The 18,597-nt window shown below is 37.6% G+C and overlaps 1 protein-coding gene across 3 annotated transcripts in view; it reads right to left on the bottom strand.

Annotated features, from left to right (window-relative positions):
* KIAA1328 (KIAA1328 ortholog) overlaps positions 1 to 18,597 on the bottom strand; it is a 180,494-nt gene that overhangs the window by 148,584 nt on the left and 13,313 nt on the right. For all 3 annotated transcript variants that reach the window (XM_065740107.1, XM_065740106.1, XM_065740108.1), the window contains exon 4: positions 10,468 to 10,583. In XM_065740107.1, coding sequence (XP_065596179.1) covers positions 10,468 to 10,583 — 116 coding nt within the window. The remainder of the gene's footprint in view (positions 1 to 10,467; positions 10,584 to 18,597) is intronic.

Below are 18,597 nucleotides of genomic sequence, written 5' to 3'. Positions count from 1 at the left end.
TAAGATTTCAAAGATACTATTCATTACTCTTTGGAGGTTTGCTACAATTCCTCAGCATTATTTGAAAGATTCTTAGCCTTGGTTAAACATTACATTTGATACTGGAAACAAAACCAACACAAAGCTGCTACAGGAATGAATCCCTCCAAATATTAAAAGCTGAGATTTATTGAATGTCTTTAACTCTGCAACTAGGCCACTTTCATTATCCAAGCAGTTTCTGAAAATGAGATATTAATGCAATATCTTCTAGATCCTAACAAGTTTAGCAAAGCTGAAAATGCTTTTATATTAGTTTGCGTTGACTGGCAGCTTAAAATTAAGGATGGGTTTGAAAAATTCTACTATGGACAGAGAACTGATGCCAAACTTATGGGGCTAAATAAAGGAGATTCATATATGACACCTCAGCAGCTAGACAACTTTAATCCAAGGTGGCATTTTGCTATCAAAAATCAAAGCACAGACTCACAATACCAAAAGCACTGTCAATAAGTTCTGTGAAATCCCACAACAGTAGGAAAATAGAAAGAAATCATTTAAATTTTCATCATGCAGGAACACTGAGAAAATTCATATAGATCAACATCCAGTTGAGAGCCAACATTAAATTAACACTATATTTAAGTGTCGTATACTCTCCACAGCATAAACAAAAACAACTGGCTCAGTCTGAAAAAATTACAGCCTAAAACCAGGTAGAAAAACTAGACTTCCAGAGATAGTTGTTGACAACATACAACAGCAAACACAGACATGATGACAGGCAACAAGACAAACATCTGGGGATGGAAAGGTAGGCAGTAGAAGAAAGGTAGGCAGAAGAAAATGCACAAAACTATGCAATCGCTTTCTCCGATTCTCTTTTGAAAGAGAGATATGAAATGTTTTGCTATCTAGACCATTAAAACTATTTCATGAGCGAAGGCCACTCTAAGGTTAAAAACAGTAAGACAAATTTGCTACTGATTAATAATAAAGTCATTCATTTTGTTCTTCAAATCTAAAGTAATTACAAGCCAGAGTATGGCAAATGGATTTAGCAGAAGCCATTACATCAGAAGAATCCTTTAAAGAAGAACAGTAATTTAAAAGACTAAACTGAATAATGAACTCTCCTGAACAACAATTATTATGAGATTGATTTATTGAAAGTGTATTTAATCATGCAAGAAATGTTTAAACTTTCCTAAATAGTTCAGGGAGACAGAGAAACCAATAGCAGAGTCAGCCCAACGTCCTCATTATAGTTGAGAAGCTGAAGCAGATGGAGAATTCATTTAGTTTGGAAGGATAAAGTACATCAATTTCTCTGAATCCACATTTCTAGTCAATTTGTTACAGTACCAGCTTCAACAATTAATGATCTCATTTTCCCATTTGTGCCTCCTTTTAAGAGATCTCAGTCTTTGTTTCTAAATGAGCCCAAATGTCATAAAGGAAAATTTAACTCCAAAAAATATCACTTGGAAAGCTCACATACATAAAGATCAACGTTTCAGCAGCAGTTGTAAGAGTAGGGTCAAAATCTAGGCAAGTAAGTAACCTGGTCAGTTAGAGTGCCTGAAAGTAAGATCTACTTCACACATCGGACACTGGATGGCTTCCACAGGGAAATACATTCTTCATGACCTACCTCAGGCATTTTTGTTGAGAATGCTGATGGTGATGTATGAGATGGCCATGGCTGAAGCTACATTTCTAATGACAGGTTTTCCTTGCAAAGTTCAGACAGGTGCAACTCATAGAACTGAGTTGGAAGGTTATCTGGTCCAAATCCCCTGCAATGAGCAGGGACACATACAGCTCAACCAAGTGCTCAGAGCCCCTCCAGCCCAACCTTGAATGTCTCCAGGAACAGGGCACCCACTACCTCCTCGGATAACTTGTTCAGTGCTTTAAAGCCCTTAAAGTAAAAAACCCTTTTTTTTTAATCTCTGATTTAAATCTCCCCTCTTTCAGATTGAAACTGGTTCTATTTGTCCTATCACAACAGACCTGCTAATGCGTCTGCCCCCTTCTTTCTTACAGCCCCCTCTTTAGATACTGAAAGGATGCTATCACATCACCCTGGAGCCTTCTCCAGGCTTAATCAGCCCCAGCTCTCTCAGCCTGTCCTCGTAGGGAGCTGTTCCATCCCTCACATCATTTCTGTGTCCCTCCTCTGGACGCGCTCCCACAGGCCCACGTCTCTCCTGTGCTGAGCACTCCATCTTTGGACGCGGTGCTCCAGGTGAGGTCTCACAGCGCGGAGCAGAGGGGCAGGATTCCCTCCCTCTCCCTGCTGGCCGCGCTGCTTTGGATGCAGCCCAGAATCTTGCTGACTTTCTGAGCTGTTAAGGGAACACTGCTGGCTCATGTCCAGATTACTATCCACCAGTCTCGCCATGACCATTTCATCAGGGTATGCTCTATCCTGATATTCCCCCAGCTTGTATTTCAGGAAGGAGGTGTTGCGATCCAGCTGCAAGACCTTGCACTTGGATTTGTTGAATATCAGGAGGTTTCCTTCTGCCCCCTGCTCAGCTTGCCTAGATCTCTTTGGATGGCATTCTGTCCCCCAGGCATATCAATGGCACCACACAGTTTAGTGTCACGTTCAAACTCACAGAAGGTGCACTCAATCCCACTGTTGATTTGAATGATTAAGATATTCAAAGGACATCAGTCCAAGTACTAACCCTTGACAGACACCAGCTGTCACTGATCTCCAACTGGACATTGAGATGCGGACCACAATTCTCTGACCACAGTCTTGTAACCAGCTGTTCATCCATCAAACAGTCAACTCATCAAATCTGTTTCTTTCCAATTTGGAGGACAGGATGTTGTGTGACACCATGTCAAAGACCTTAGTGAAGTCCATATAGATGATATCAGTGACTCTTATCCATTGATGCAGTTACGCCATTATAAAATGTAACAAGGTTGGTCAGGCAGGACTTGCCCTTGGTCAAGCCACTCTTGTTTTCTACCACCTCTCTCTCTTCTATGTGCCTCAGCATATCTTCCAGGACAATCCATTTCATGATCTTCCTCAGCACAGAGGGGAGACTGGAAGGCCAGCAGTCCCCTGTGTCAGCCTTTCTATCCTTCTTAAAAATGGATGTGATATTCCCTTTTTTCAAGTCACCAGGTGTTTCACCTAACCACCATAACTTTTCAAATATAATTGAGTGGAGCTTGGAGACCACATCCGCCAATTCCCTAAGGACTCCTGCATGTATCTCATTGGGACCCACGGGACTTAGGGATGTTCAGGATTGTCAGGTGTCACAAATCTGATCTGATCTTATAGTGAGGTAAATATTGCTCTCCAAGCTCCCACTTTCAAACCCATCTGCTTGAGTAGTGTGTGAAGAAGCTGTCAGGAAATACTGAAGCGAAAAAGTTAAGTACTTCACCCTTCACCTCCACTGTTACAAGCATGACTGTATAACTGTCTGTGGAAGGTACATTTTCTTGGATTTTCTTTTTTTCTGGTTCATGTGCCAGTAGAAGTCCTGTTCTTCTCTCCACGCCTTGTCCAGTTCCATTCCAGTCAGGCCTTGGCCTTCCTCACCCCATTCCTTCAGAGCCTAGCAAAACCCCTACCACCATCTTCCCAGGGTACCTCTTCCTGCTTCCATTTATCATCATATCCAGTTTTGAGATTCAAACAATAGTGTACAGGTAATATCAAGCTTGTGCTCAAGATCCACCACTCATCCTCCCAGAACGGACATCTGGTTTACTATGAATTATATACCAACTATACACTACCAACAGAGTATAACTCAAACTCTTTAGCCAGCAAGACTGCAGCTCAGAAACATCAAGACTCTGAGATGTGAGGATGCTACCTCTGAACATCTACCCCAGTGGGCCTCCAAATTTCTACATCACAGCTGCCAGATGGGAATATTTCTTAAATTAACCACAAAAAGAATAATGTCATCCCATGCTTTCCAGTATAGATTACAAAACCAGCAGCTGGGCTTCTTTAATCCCACACGTGTAGCTCTATACTGACAATACCACCTCACAGACAACAAGCCAATATAGCTCATATTCACAAAATGCTGATGTTGATTGTTTTTATGCAGTCTGTCCATTCTAGACAATTTAATAATGTGGACAATATGTTAGCTTGTGCTCAAAGTTGCTAGTTGGAATTAAACTTAGAAAGTTGAGCTTTAAATGAATCCCCAGTCATTGATCCATTTGAACACTCAACATTACAATACGTTTCACCTTGTTTTAGTTTAAAAGTTCATGAAAAATTCAAAATATCTTATTTACCCAATAGTCCTTGACTGACTCTTTTACATTTAAGAAGTTCTTTAATACATACATTATTTAGCCAATACTGCCATTACATAATGGCATATAAATATTCAGGGACTTTTTAATATGTTCAGCTTTTATTCAATGGACCATAATGGTTGCTTAGGAACATATACTAGTAGGAGATCTACAATAAAGGAAACACCTTCAAAGAGTGAAGCACTTGGATAAAATGGAAGAAAATAACAAATTGATAATTTTTCACTCTACTCACATGCCTTCAAGCAAATTATGACACACAAAATGATAGATAGGATATGTCCATATGTGACAAACAGGAAAGGATGTAACCTCTGAGCTGACTTGAGAAACAGAAAAGACGACTATAATTCAAATCCCTGTTTGTACCTTGTAATCATTAAGTAGACAGAAACAACAGCAAAACAAAAAATCAGAATTAGACATAGCCATAGTTAAACAGTAAAACTGTTACTGAGTTTTAAATAAATAGCCTGAATTCCAAAAGCACTAGCCACAAGTTTCCTGTAACTGGAAAGGTGCCCTCTTCACATAAACCTTCTTCTTGTTCTTGAGTTTTTTTCAGGGCAGGGGTGAACAGAGGAGGGATCTATCTTTCACATATATGTGCTTAACCATACTGTTAATCTCCATATCTTATTTCTACATGACACTGTGGGTTGTCATCCTGAGTTCAAAATAACTGTCTTTTTGCAAAGGACAGCTCTGGTTAGGCACAAAGACATGTCTGGTAAGCAGAACACAAGGACCACATGTGCAACAAAGCACGGTGCCAAAGGCTTTCTATGCAAGACCTATCATTTAGCTTCATTGGTTGTGATGACAATATTGGAGGGTCAGACTGAAAAAGAAAACAGAGTGGAAAAAATGACTATTTATTTCCACACTGTCAGAAAAGCAAATGCAACATAATAAAGAGGTAAGCGTAACACAGAACAAGTCAGGTAAATTCTATAGTCTCACACTTGCTTTTCTATCATTTTTTTCTTGGGCATTAATCAAGTCAGTAATGATTTTTCTTCTGAAAAATACCAGTAATTTCACATTAACATAGAAAGATAGGAAAATGAGGAAATATGGAAGTAGCTCTAATTTATAAGTGTATGTGAGAGTAACACAATGAGCAGTGCTTCGGAAAAACTAAAATCATTTTATTAAAGAGTCCAGATAATGTTTATAAGAAGCTCATTACTCTTCCAGCAAATTAATATTGTTCCTCGCAATAATATCAGAAAATGAACTGTTTTAGATAAATTAATATTCTTGTTAACTGCATGCAAAATCAAGAAGTTAAATAGTCCTAAGTACTAGCAGTATAGAGGAGATATGAGAACAGTCTGTGATCATGTTCAGACTAGCCAATTAAATCATATGGGATTTATGTTATGAGCTCATCTGAGTCTTCAAATCAACAGATCATGTTCTGTTTGAAAATAATTCCACCAAAAAGCTTAAGAAATCCAGGTACATTCTAAATATAAACCAAAACAAATAATTAGTAGGGATGATGACTTTAAATTTACATAAAGAAAAAAAATAAGTTCGTAATAATCTCTTTATTCCTTTTTCTCACAGTTTTTTTTTTCTCAAAAATGATTATTCTGCAAATACTATTTTAAAAACACGCTCCTTCTCAGAGCTTAAAATTCTATATCTTTTTTCTTTCTCTTCCCACCAATATTCACAGAAATGTTAAGGCTGTTTTTGGTTCTGCATCTACACAACAGCATCAAATTTAGATTTAAAAAAAAAAATCCTTAATGTTGATAACAAGAAATGCTAAAGGCCATAACATAATTTCTTTGGGCTTTGAAATAACAGCAGCTTTTGTTTCTTAATAATCTCTTTTTATTATTTTTTTTTCCTAAGACATCCATCATGACAGTACTGGGGCATCTTACAAAAGATAATTCCCTATTTCTTATATGAAATCATATTTGGGACCTAAATTAATAATGGGTGCTTGAAAATATGCCAGAAAAAATGTCAAAAGCTTTTCTCTTAACAGCCCCTAGCATAAGTAGAAGGGATAACACGTATAGCCTATGAGCACAAGGCATGCTGCCTCTTGCTTATTCTGAAAACACAAATGAAACACAACAGAAATTTCAAAGGACATTTAACTTGCAAGTCAAACACGCCACAGAAAATGGTAGAATTTAGATTGTTCGTATGTATCAAACATGATCTGGAGATACAGAAGCAAAAAGCAAATATTAAACGTGAATGCTAGAGAAGCCACATAGGCTACTGAGCTTTTTCACATTAGCTTACTCCAGAATTCTGTTTCAAAGTTTAGAGTGTGCTATAATACACTGAACAGACACATCCCACTTCAGTTCTGCTGCCTTATAACCACCTAACAAGTTCTAGGTCATCTGCCTTCATTCTGGCTCCTCTTTAAGCCCAACTCCTCAAACCAAACATTTCTAAACTCAGACACAAGTTTCACTTCCTTCAAATAACTCGTGGCCAGATTAACCTCCTTTTCCAAATCATTCCTTTCAGCCAGGTTCTAGTGCTCATTTCCCAGTTTTCTGCTCTAACTCCTACTTAATGTTTCCTTTCAGAAAAGAAAAAAAGAAGATTCACTTTTCCACCACTTTGAGATATAAGATCTCGATATAAGAACTCTGCCTGCCCCAGCTGCCTTTTTCTTCCTCTCTTGCCACCTTTCATCCAAAACACAGTTCTTTTCCCTGGTTTGACATCGAACTCCTTGACTTCTCTACACTATTTCCTCCACAAGTTATTCTTATCATTTGACTTATGTCTCTCCTTCCATATGTCCAGGTGCAGAACTATGAGCCAGATGGGATGAAGTTAGTTCCAGGTCCAGAAGATACACAACAGTCTTGAGACAGAGATGCAACAGTCCACAAGAAGAGGAACAATAATACTGTGCAGATGACATACGATTAATGCACTGAAAGAACCAGAGTACATATTAGTGGGCTCTTCCAGAGTCTAGATGTTTCACCCAACTGAGTAGATTTTAATAAGAACATCATATGATGTAATCACAGCGTTTATACCTTACACCACGAAGTATCAAAGACCAAGTGCACTAAAACCTCTTAGAAATAAGCCTACAAGAGTTTGTAAAATGTAAAATATGTCTACATGTTGTACTAAGAAATGTGGTTTATTAGGGAAACATTGGTGGAAGGCGGACAGATGGACTAGAAGATCTTGGAAGTCTTTTCCAACCTTGGTGATTCTAAGATCCCCTTTTATTTCTGGAACTCACTCAGGCACCTGTGTCAAGGTTGTTTTTTGTTTGTTTGTTTAATATAAAAGGAAGTTGTGTGTACTTTTTTTGAAGTGGTTTTGAACAAATTATCATATAATGTGACAGGCCTAACGATAGCATTTTAGGGAAAAAAAGTAGATATGACGACTATTTGAAACACTTCATTATTTTTTTTTACTTTTATAATAAATATTTGGCAACCTTATTGACAAGCTTGCTTACTTATGAATCACTGCATGCTCACAAGGCTGGTGTTCCATTAATGGGATGTACTAGTAAGAACTGTTCACATTTCAAAGTTTCAACCATAGTAGAAGTAGATGATTCATTTGAATAGCAACTAAATTTTCACACAACTTTCTCTGCCCAGACATTACTGGCCAAAGCAAATGTAAATTTAAACTTCAGATAGATACTATTCTGCTTTCCATTCTGTGAAATTACTTAAAATCTGTTGTAAGACCACTGTGGTTGGCCCTCACCCCCTCAAGCTTTCATTATAGCTCATCAACAATGAATTTGAATAGATGGGTTCACAGTCTCTCAACAACTGCAACAAAAAACATATACACAACAACAAAATGAGAAAATTCTGCTTTTAAAATAAGGGGCTCAAGCACACAAAACATATCCTTGCTGCAAGATTCTTAATAAGAAAATAAATAAATAAATAAATAAATAAATGAAAAGACATCTTGGAAAGGCACTCACTCTCCATGTTATACAAATTAAACCTCTACCAAGTTGAAATTACATTTCACTGGATAGCTGCAACCATTATATCAGAAGCACTGATTTATTATTGTAGGATAATTTTAAATACTGAGCTAGATAAAGTAATTTTATAGAAAATAAATTAGCTGGAGGATAGGGGGGGAGAAGTACATAAAATTGATTTTACTAGACTTGTAGGTTTTTCCTTATGTTATTTCTTATTTATAAGTGAAATCTGTAAATTACTGAAGAATTTCAAGTTGCTGTACTAGAAAATAGCCAGAATCTATATTCAACTTCGTCAAGACTTTCCTACCACTCCTCAGCTTTATGACTAGCATTCAGAGGTCAGATGACAGGCAAGTATTCCAACAGTTATAACTACACTGTTTTAAATTATAACCTTGTTTCATATTTCTAGATTTTACAGAGTTTTATGAAGTATAAAATCGCATGCGTTAGCCTTCTGCCATGTCTACTTGAATACCTGTAAAAAGGTATTCAAACTTGCAGTCTTTTTCTAACAAGAAAAAAAAAAACACAAAGCAACAAAACAAAACAAAAAGCAAGCATGGCTATTTCCCAGTAATCAAATAAACCGCATATGAATTAGTGAAATTTTTATGTGCCTAAATTATATAAATATATATTACATATATCCACTGGGAACATAATATCCCACCCACATTCATGGGCTGAATGAATCCACAAGATGTAATATAGTAAAAAATATTTACTTCAGTGTAATCAATGTGAAAGAGCTGTAGTCATATCTAATGGCTCTTAAATACATCAGATTTAATATTTTCCAGGAACTGTTCCATGCCCAGCTAAGCTTGTAGATGTTTATATTATTTAGTATAAACAACAAAACAACTTTTTTCTAACAGTATTAGTGCCACTAGGCTGCAAGGGATCTGCTGCATTATCAGCAGCAATCCCCTGCTGTCAGAAACAACAAATCACATGAATTTCTTTCAAAAGCCAATCAAGTTCCAAAAGAAAAAAAGCACCTGCTCTATTCCCTCCCCACAAACATTCTAGTGTTTTACTGTGAAATACAATTCAATACTGTGAAATAAAATTCCTCACAACTTCAAGAATCCTCCTCCAACTTAACGTTCATGGACTGTTTATCTGCACTTACTTCTATCACTGGCCTATAGCTTAAAAATGTCCTTTTTGTCTCAGCGTTTTCTCTTCCTCTATTCACTTCACTACTATCTCAGCCTAATTCTGCATGGCCAGTCACTATCCATAAGCACACATGCACCCCAGTCCCTTCTCAGAAAATAGGTTCTGCAGACCACCTTAATCCTAACAAGCCCTTCTCCACTACTCTTATAATTTCATTTCTTTCTTCAGCAAGGGATGACTCAGAACTGAAAATAGCTCCGCATGCTAAGTACCATCAATGCTTTTTACAATAGTATTAGTAGCCTCCCTACTTACACAGCTAGCTGCTGATGAATTACATGCTATTTGCTTTTACTGCAGTTCCAGAACTGTCTTTTCTATATCCCACTGTAGGCAATTGCTACCTTCTGAGGAATTAAACAACAAAGCGCCAATATCAAAGATCTCAAGAGATATGAAAAAGAGTATTTTGTAAAGATCTGTCACACCACAGTGTAGAAAAGCTGTAATTCCTTGCAAGATCATTTAGCATTTGGTATTTCAGGACTGGGACTAAGCATATGCAGTTTAACAAAAATGAAAGTCACAGTCTGCAATAAAAAAAAAAAATCAGCTAAACTTAGATTAATAGAAAATGCCCAAGCTGGCCAAACTCCAGAGTACAACTGTATGGCTTTAAATGCCTTCAATATAAGTTGCTTTTCACAGAGCACAGAGAGCACTGGAGTAGTGCAAGATAAATTTTAGACGTCAATTAAAACAACCTAACAGGATTAAGAAAAAAACATCTAAAAACATATTTTAATGCACAAATTCCTTATTGTCGTTTCTAGTTGACAAATATCTATTTCATAGCAAAACAACATCATAGGAACAGCTGGATGGCAGTTTTAAGCTCAAATGAACCAGCATCACATGCTGACAAGTCATCTCTCTGATTGCTTTTGAATGGCAGCACATGCAGATTTATTCTCTGCCATAAATTAGAACAATTATTTCTCCATAGTTCACTTTTTATTTCAGACAGTGAGCCCTTTCACACTTTTTTTAAAGGATATCTTCCCTTTCCTTGATGATGAGTTCATTCTGTTCCTCTAGCTGTCTGATCTTCTTCTCAAACGACTCCTGTTCAGCTTTCAGCCGCTCTTCTGTCACCTCCTTTTCTTCACTCACCCTGAAAATAATTCGAGAGAAATAAAATATATTCCTATAAACACAATGCCTGACTTCCAAATGCTTTGCATTCCAGGTAAATGAACAGCACCCTCCCCAGCTATATAAAGCTCCATTTCTCATAATGTTTTTTTTATCATATTACACAGGAAGTTGCATAAGTATGAAATAAATTATTTTTTCAAATACACTGGTCTCAACAGAGTGCATGCACACTAATGGGTAGCACAGAACTACAAAGTAAGGTTCTGAACCCACAATGAGGCCTGGGCAGACCGATTTTCTGCAGCTGTAATGAAGACACATTGGGATCCACAGAAGCCTAGGGCATGTAGACAGAAAACTCAAATGGGAGAGCTTAGCTACTGAGACAGAAAGGAAATTGAAAAATCTCTTTTCTTTCTTAATCTATAAGCTAATTCTTCTTTCACATTTACTGGTCAAATATAAGTTCAAGAAAGGAACCATTTTTCTTGTTAGTTTTTCTCTAAATGAAACAGCTTGGCTTCTTCTGGGAACCTTAAAATATCAAGCCACAGGAGTAAATTCTACTTTCTGCCTGGGCCGCAGTACCCTGTATGTTGCTGCTCAGTGCAAATAATTAGATCTCAGTTAAGAGATTATAATGTGAAAAATTTTCACTATGATCATTTATTCTGCAGCTCAAGGGGAGTTGTAAAAACTGCTGTTTTGTTATCACAAAAGCAAAATGACCATTATCCACTGGTGATCCTGTGACTATGTTAAAAACATGGCTTAGAAATCGTGATTCTTACGAAAGCTTTAACAAAATATTAACAAATAAGCTTAAGCTAACAATTATTATTGCTCTGGACTTAGGCAGTTTCAGTTGCCAAAGGCTCTAAAAATCTAACAATGGTAAAACAGCTACCACAATGTAGATGACAGGAGACCAAGCAGTAAAAGTTTGAGAAAACTTCAAATTTTATCACCCTTTAAGATAAACAATCCTATAGATATGGACACACATAAAAGCCATTCAGAGTCTGAGACACCATTTGGCATCATCTTTCCATTCTTAAGAGGACACAATTGTTTTGATATTCCAACGGAAAAGCCATAAATACTACAACTAGGTCACCCCCCTAGGGTGAGCTACAAACAGGCAGCATTCCCCAACTCTTAAGCTCGACCTACAGCCTTTCCCACAGCATCTCTAACAGACTATATGAATTTGTAAATTATTAATAATACTGAAACTTGCACCTTTTCTCTACAAACCAAGAGGCTGAAAAAATAACATATAGAAAATATCAAATTCCATAAATTAGGACAGTTTGATAGCATGGAACAAGACGTTAAGCATAAAGTTTCTAGGTTAAAAAGGACATGGATTTAGCATCAAAACATTCCATTATTCATACGCCCATGGCCTTATTTACAACCCTATGCCCTGACATTCCGAGGCTCCCTTCTCACCCCTCAAAGACTTAAAAGGGGTTTGTACATGTCAGATAATAAACAATGAGGAGAAACAGCTGTATTAACTCTGGATCCATCTCATCCATATACTCCTGCAATGTGAGCAGGCAAAGAGTTTTTGAGAGCCGTAAATCCTTGCTCCCCAACACCTTCAAAGGTACGGTATATATGCCATGGCTGCAGACCCAGGCTTTTCCATATTCTCATAGCCAGTTTGTTTACTCTGAATCAAGAGTAATCAGCTAAAGAGTGTAGAGCATATGACCTACCTTCATGTAAACAGCAAAAGCTGCAAGGATGTGTATTTTTTGTTAAGAGTAAGAATTAGCAGAGAACAGAGAATAAAAGGTATCAATCAGAAGAAAAAAAAAGTGAAGGTAGCAATGGGCAGGTAAATGAAAGACATGAAAGAAGCAAGAACAGAGAAAAAAGATTAGGAGAGAAACAGTGGACAAGTATTGTCACCAGGACACTATATAAGTAAAAATGCTTGTTTACTAACTGGAAGAAAGATGCTGCATTAGACGGTTAAGAACAAATTAAATACTGGGCAATGCTGGCACCTAGGAGTACTAAAGTCAAACAATAATACAGGAAAATCTGATGAAGTAAGAAAGAACTGTGCAGTAGGGTAACGGCACGAAAACACGCTTCATCCATTTCTAAATTCCATGATTTGCTGCTTGTATCTGTCTGCATCACATTCACATGCTCTGTTTGTATTTAACACAGATCACAGCAAGCTGACATACTCACAGACACATGAATATATTGTGCCACATATCTTATGCAGTAAATGACTGAGAACAGTAAGTGATCTTAGAAGAAACGTGGCAATATGTGTTTATGTATCACAAAGCAGAAGACAGCTCATAAAGGGCAGGCAAGATATAGAAGACAGTTACTCACAGGAGGTGGCAAAAGAAAGTTAGAGAAAAGGAATACAAGAATGTCATCAGATTATGTCGGATTTATGTCATATCCTATACATAGCTCAGTGAGAGGTTTTTTTTATAACCTTATTTCTTTGCCTTCTGGCAGTAAAGAGCAGATTTTTAGCAGAAATAGGAAGGACTTCACTGCTGCCAAACAGAAACATTTCAAGGCTCGCAATGCTCCTAAAAAGGTTTTTCACCTGTTTTTCCTCTGTTAATGGTCAGAAAACAGCAGAGAAAGGATGAAGGCAGTCCAGCTACAAAGGGCACAACCACTCCACAGGGCAACATATTGATGTTCAGCTTGACTATCATTGTTCGCAGGTGCAAATAATGACTGACAACTGAGTGTGAGGATGACATGTCAGTAAAACTACTCCTGCTGTTGAATGTCTACAATACTTCTTTGCATATAGTTTACATTTACCAAACTTGTGCCATAGAACACACATATCTTTGTTCAATATTTGTTTTAAATTCAACACTTCCAAGCTCATGTAATTCTAAATGCATCTAAATAAAGATCTTAATTTTATTTTGCAGGAGTCTCTGAAGAACAACAACAACAACAAAGGTGTTGTAGATATACTGACAGACCCACCTAAGACATCAGCCTTAGGCTTAAAATTAATTCTTTATTCGCCAGTTACAGTTACAGTGTGCTGCACTGCTACTGTCTCATCTTAAGAAGGAACTGATCGAGTCTTCTGATGAAACTGATTCATACCACTGAGCAAACAGGACTGAAGCTCTCCAAGTGGAATTTTTAAAGCAACATATAGGCCAACAGCACTAAGTTTTATTTGTCTAATGAAAACTGTCAGGCACAGGGAATAGTCAGAACAATACTAATATCAACACCAAACTACAGACAAAGTGCAAAGTAACCCCTCTTGACTGAAAGAGCCTACTATCTTTGAAAAAGAAAACTAAAGAAACACACACAAAGCAAACAAAAGGTAGTATTTTATACTTTTTAAAATCCAAATGCAGTGAGAATGGTAGCTGAGCAAGTTAAGGCAGAGAGGACAAAAAAAAAAGCATAGCCACTGGAATCCTCACGTACTTGTTGGAAGCATTTACCTTTTGGGAACATTTGCTTGAAACTTGTCTGCTAATAAGATACCAAAGGTTAAAATATTTTTTGGTGGCCACTCTTGAAAACCACAAATTTTAGGTTTGAAGAAAAAAAATGGCATCTGAAGCAGGCATGGTGACAGGAGGAAAAAAAACAGGCCAAGGACCATGATAAGTGCATCAGGCAGAGCCCAACACACAGACAAACCACAGAATGCAACTGGATATTCCAAGTGAAAGATGTACACCAAAAAGATGAAATAAATCTAACGCCAGACCCGAACACAACATGCCTCTAGCAGAAATGGGCAACAGTGACATTTAGTATGAGCACTGCGGGAAGACAGAATGGCAACAATTTTGTCTTTAGGGCACTGTTTGCAAATGTGATACATTTTACTCAAGTGTCACAAGCAGTCTGTATAAATTTAAAAAATAACAAAAAAAAAAAACCTCCAACAATCCCATAATTGAAATCAGCGCACAATGGATAAATTTTATTATATGCAGCTTGCAAAATAACACAAAACCTGATCTCACAGCATGAATTTATAGCTACAAATGACTTTTTAAGTACAAAAGGTAAGCATGATTGGTGATGCAATAATTCTAGGCATGCTTTACCTATCAACAAGAAGTAATTTTCATACAAGCTTAGGGATATCTCATTTGCAGTCTCACTGCCTGACTAATTAAGAGAACTCCAGCAGAATATTGTCTCTTAAAGAAACACACGCACACACACAAAAAGAAAAGACTGATACTGAAGTTAAAGCCAGATAGCAATTTGGTTAAATGTGAGATAAATATAGGCAAACCCGGGAGAGAAGGTAGCTTAAGTAGTCAAAAGCAGTGCATTTCAGAAGTGGACTTCCAGATGCAAGCCTTCATTCAAGGATTCTAAATCTTGGAAGAACAACACTTCAATGAGAAGTAATTGCTACAGATATGGAGTTTTACTCTATTCCTTTGTAATGGAGGATTATGGAATAATTCTGTAATGGAATAATAATGTAACAGAGAATACAGAATTCCAGTTCTGTACTCAAATTAACTCCTGTTTTAATTCCCATTTTCAGTTTTTTTGGAAGATTTCCATTTTAGCAGGTCAATTTCATCTCAATATCAGGTACAAAAGTCTACATAATGCAATGCTAGTAGCCAAGACTTGTGTCCCACACTGACACCACTCTACAAAGAGTTTAGGAATCCAGTGACTTGGGAAGAACGAGGCATTTCTCACTGAGGTACAAAGGGCTGTCTAAAAGCTGTTTATCTATCTGCTAAGTACAAGTCATTCTGGGCATGCCATCAGTCTCTACCAGAAAGACACTCACCTGATAGCAAAAACTATATGTAGTGTCTCCAAAAAGGGCAATCACTCCCTCTCTTGTGAGGATAAGGGCATTACCTTTCTACCTAAGTTGCTTTCATAGACTTGTTTGCAAAAACTGCAGGGAATCGTAGAATCAGAAAGGTTGGAAAAGGCCTCCAAGATCATCTAGTCCCACCACCCATCTACCACCAATACTTCCCACTAAATTGTGTTCCTTAGTACTACAACTCCACATTTCTTGAACTCCTCCACGGATGGTGACTCCACCACCTTCCTGGGCAGTTCGTTCCAGTGCCTGATCACTCTTTCAGAGTTTTTGTTCTAACATTCAACCTGCATCTCCCCAGTGCAACTTAAAGCCCTGTCCTACAACTTATAATAATATTATCAGATAAACAAAGTAGTTAGATACAAATTCTTAGTAGTAAAGAAAAAAAAAAACCTTCCATACCCATTCTATGTCTCATAGTCAGTGCTATATTCATTCAAAGGAAAAGTGTACATGAGCTGTACTTTCAGATGTTAAAGACAAAGCTATGATGCAAATCATAGCAGGAGTCAGAAAGTCAAAATTCTGTAGCTACTTAGCTTTTAAAATGTATGTAACCATTCTCAGTATGGTCTTTAGCAAGTCCTTAATGCTCAACAGTCAACTGGATAGATCCCAAGAGACCTTGCGTTGCTCCCTCTTGGAAGAGGCTAATGTGTCCTGACACTGGCACAGAGTATGAGGGTAAGAACCTTTCAGTGTCTTCACCGTGTCACTACTCATTTCATTACATAAGCTGATGACTGCTTTAGGTGTAGCCTGCAGTAACAAAAGCTGAAATAAAGTCTTTTTTTTTTTTTTTATTTGCGCCTCTTAAAAGGATTCTGCTTGTAGAGTTAAAATTTGCTCTTACTGTGTGCCTAACACTTTCACCACCATGCCAGCAGCACCTTGCTATAAACAAGAATTTACCATGCTGGTTGTTTTTAAAAATCATGAGAAATTCTAGAAGTGTAATCACCCATTTACTCATAGAACTCTTCGGTATTCATGGGCATGACTCTACACATCCACAATATTACAAGGCCAAGCTCAAGATGTTGCACTTGGGTCAGAGCAATCCCAGATATCAGTCAGACTGTGAGAAAAATTCATTGAGACCAGCCCCATGAAGAAAGACTTGCAGTTAGTGGTGGATGAAAAGCTGGACATGTCAGTAGCGTGTACTTGCAGACTAGAAGGCCAACCGTGTCCTGGGCTGTATCAACAGAAGGGTGAGGAAGGTGACAGTCTTCCTATTCTGCTCCCATGAGGCCCCACCTGGAATACTCCATCTAGGTTTGGGGCCACCAACCCAACTGTTTAAATGGTCTGATACAGATAGGATAAGGGTGGATGGCTTTAATCTGAATGAAGGAAGAGTTAGATGTTAGCGAAGAACTTTTTTTACTCAGAGGGTGATGAGGCACTGGCACAGGCTGCCCAGAGAAGTTGTGGATGCCCCATCCCTGGAGGTGTTAAAGGCCAGGTTGGATGGGGCCCTGGGCAGCCTGATCAGATGGTGACAACCATGCCCACAGCAGGGGATTGTAACTGGATGGCCTTTAAGGTTCCTTACAACTCAAACCATTCCATGATTCTGCGATATTCCAGTTTTCTAAGTTGACATCCAGTTTGTCTTTCTCTTTTCACTTTAAGAGGGAAGATAGACCTGATATGTCCAAAGGAAAAATAATGGTTAGATTTATAGGTGGTATCACAGAGCAAAACCTAAGATTATTCTAACCGAGAAAGAAGGATTAGAAAGGAGACAGCTGTGTCTTTCTATTCGACACTGTCTCAAAATCCAATTTCTAAAAGTCTCTAACAGCTAACATGATGTCAACCACTGAAATTCCCAACAGCAGAGCATAAGTCTAGCACAGTAACTCAGTTTTGCAAAGAAAGGTATAGTAATATAGCCAGCATTACAATTTACTCACACTGACAAAGCCTCACAGTTCAGCATACAAGCTGATACATTCTCTCAGTGTTCCTAAAGTGCAATGGAAATGAGAGTTGGAGGAAAAGAAGGGAAAATATAAAAAGTACATCAGCTTTCCTTCAGCAACTGCAAAAGTCAAGTGAATGACCAATACCCTGAACTGATAAAGCAAGACATGGTTGAAATTCAAGCACCAGAAGTCAATCAGATTTTGCCTCTGGTTTCCATGCAAACAGAATTTTGCCACTGCATACCTGCCTTCATGAAGGCAGTTACTGACCTATCTGTTTCTTTCAGCATCCTGCAATAACCACGCAGGAATTAGTTTCAAGTACCATCATTCTCATTCATAAGTAGAAGCAAAACAAGAAATGGTTAAGTGTGGGTCTGGTCAAGCGAGATCTTCATTGTTCCAGTCATGTAGTACAGGACAGTATTCCTGAAAAATTTTCAGCATTTTGCTGGTTCCTTTTCTTTTTTTAAAATAGCAGAGAATGTTCTACTGCATATAAAAACTCTCCATCATTGCACAGCTCAAGATTAAAATTATGGAGAGTTTTTAAAAAGTGACGAGGTGAGCGGAATTAAAGTTCAACATCCCTATTACTCTGCAAAGGACTTTTAATTACATCCAATAAAAATATGATTAGGTTTAAAAATAAAAGAGAACTAAGTATAAAATAATAGTGTTCCACTAATTTTACTTTTCAAAATTAATGTTGCTGCACCTTCTATTTTTCTTCGAAGAAATGTCAGGCAGAAATATCAAACTGTCCTTTGGGAAAAATCACAGCATCTGAGATTTAAGAAGAATCCCATGCTCAAATGAGTTAGTGTACTAGTATTCACTAGGGAGCAGTGTATTATGAGGAACAATGAAGTAAAGGACTTTTTTAAATATTAGAATATATCTCTATATATCAACAGTGGCAACAGTGTCCGAACAGCTCCAACATCTGACAATTTGTAACCAGGCTTCCTAGCAATCTACTCTTTTTTGACAGCTTTAACTAGACATTTTCTAGCACATGAGGTAGGATAAAATAGCATCACAAGCATGAAGAACTTCAGAAATTACTGAAATATTGTATAGTAAAGAATCCTACATGGGCACAAATTATTAGTGGGCAAAATGGCCTAGTAGATGAGGATAATCAGAGAGAAAATACTCTTTGCTGCACCAAAGACTTATTGCATGACCTTGAAAAAGTAACTTCATTTCTCTGCCCAGGTTTTCCTTTATGAAAAGGA

Source organism: Cyrtonyx montezumae, unplaced genomic scaffold (assembly GCF_038088225.1).
Source record: "Cyrtonyx montezumae isolate F1298 unplaced genomic scaffold, pur_monq_1.0 scaffold_25, whole genome shotgun sequence".
Classification (NCBI taxonomy): domain Eukaryota; kingdom Metazoa; phylum Chordata; class Aves; order Galliformes; family Odontophoridae; genus Cyrtonyx; species Cyrtonyx montezumae.
Note: the sequence above shows the minus strand (reverse complement) of the source record. Positions and strands in the feature narration are given on the sequence as shown.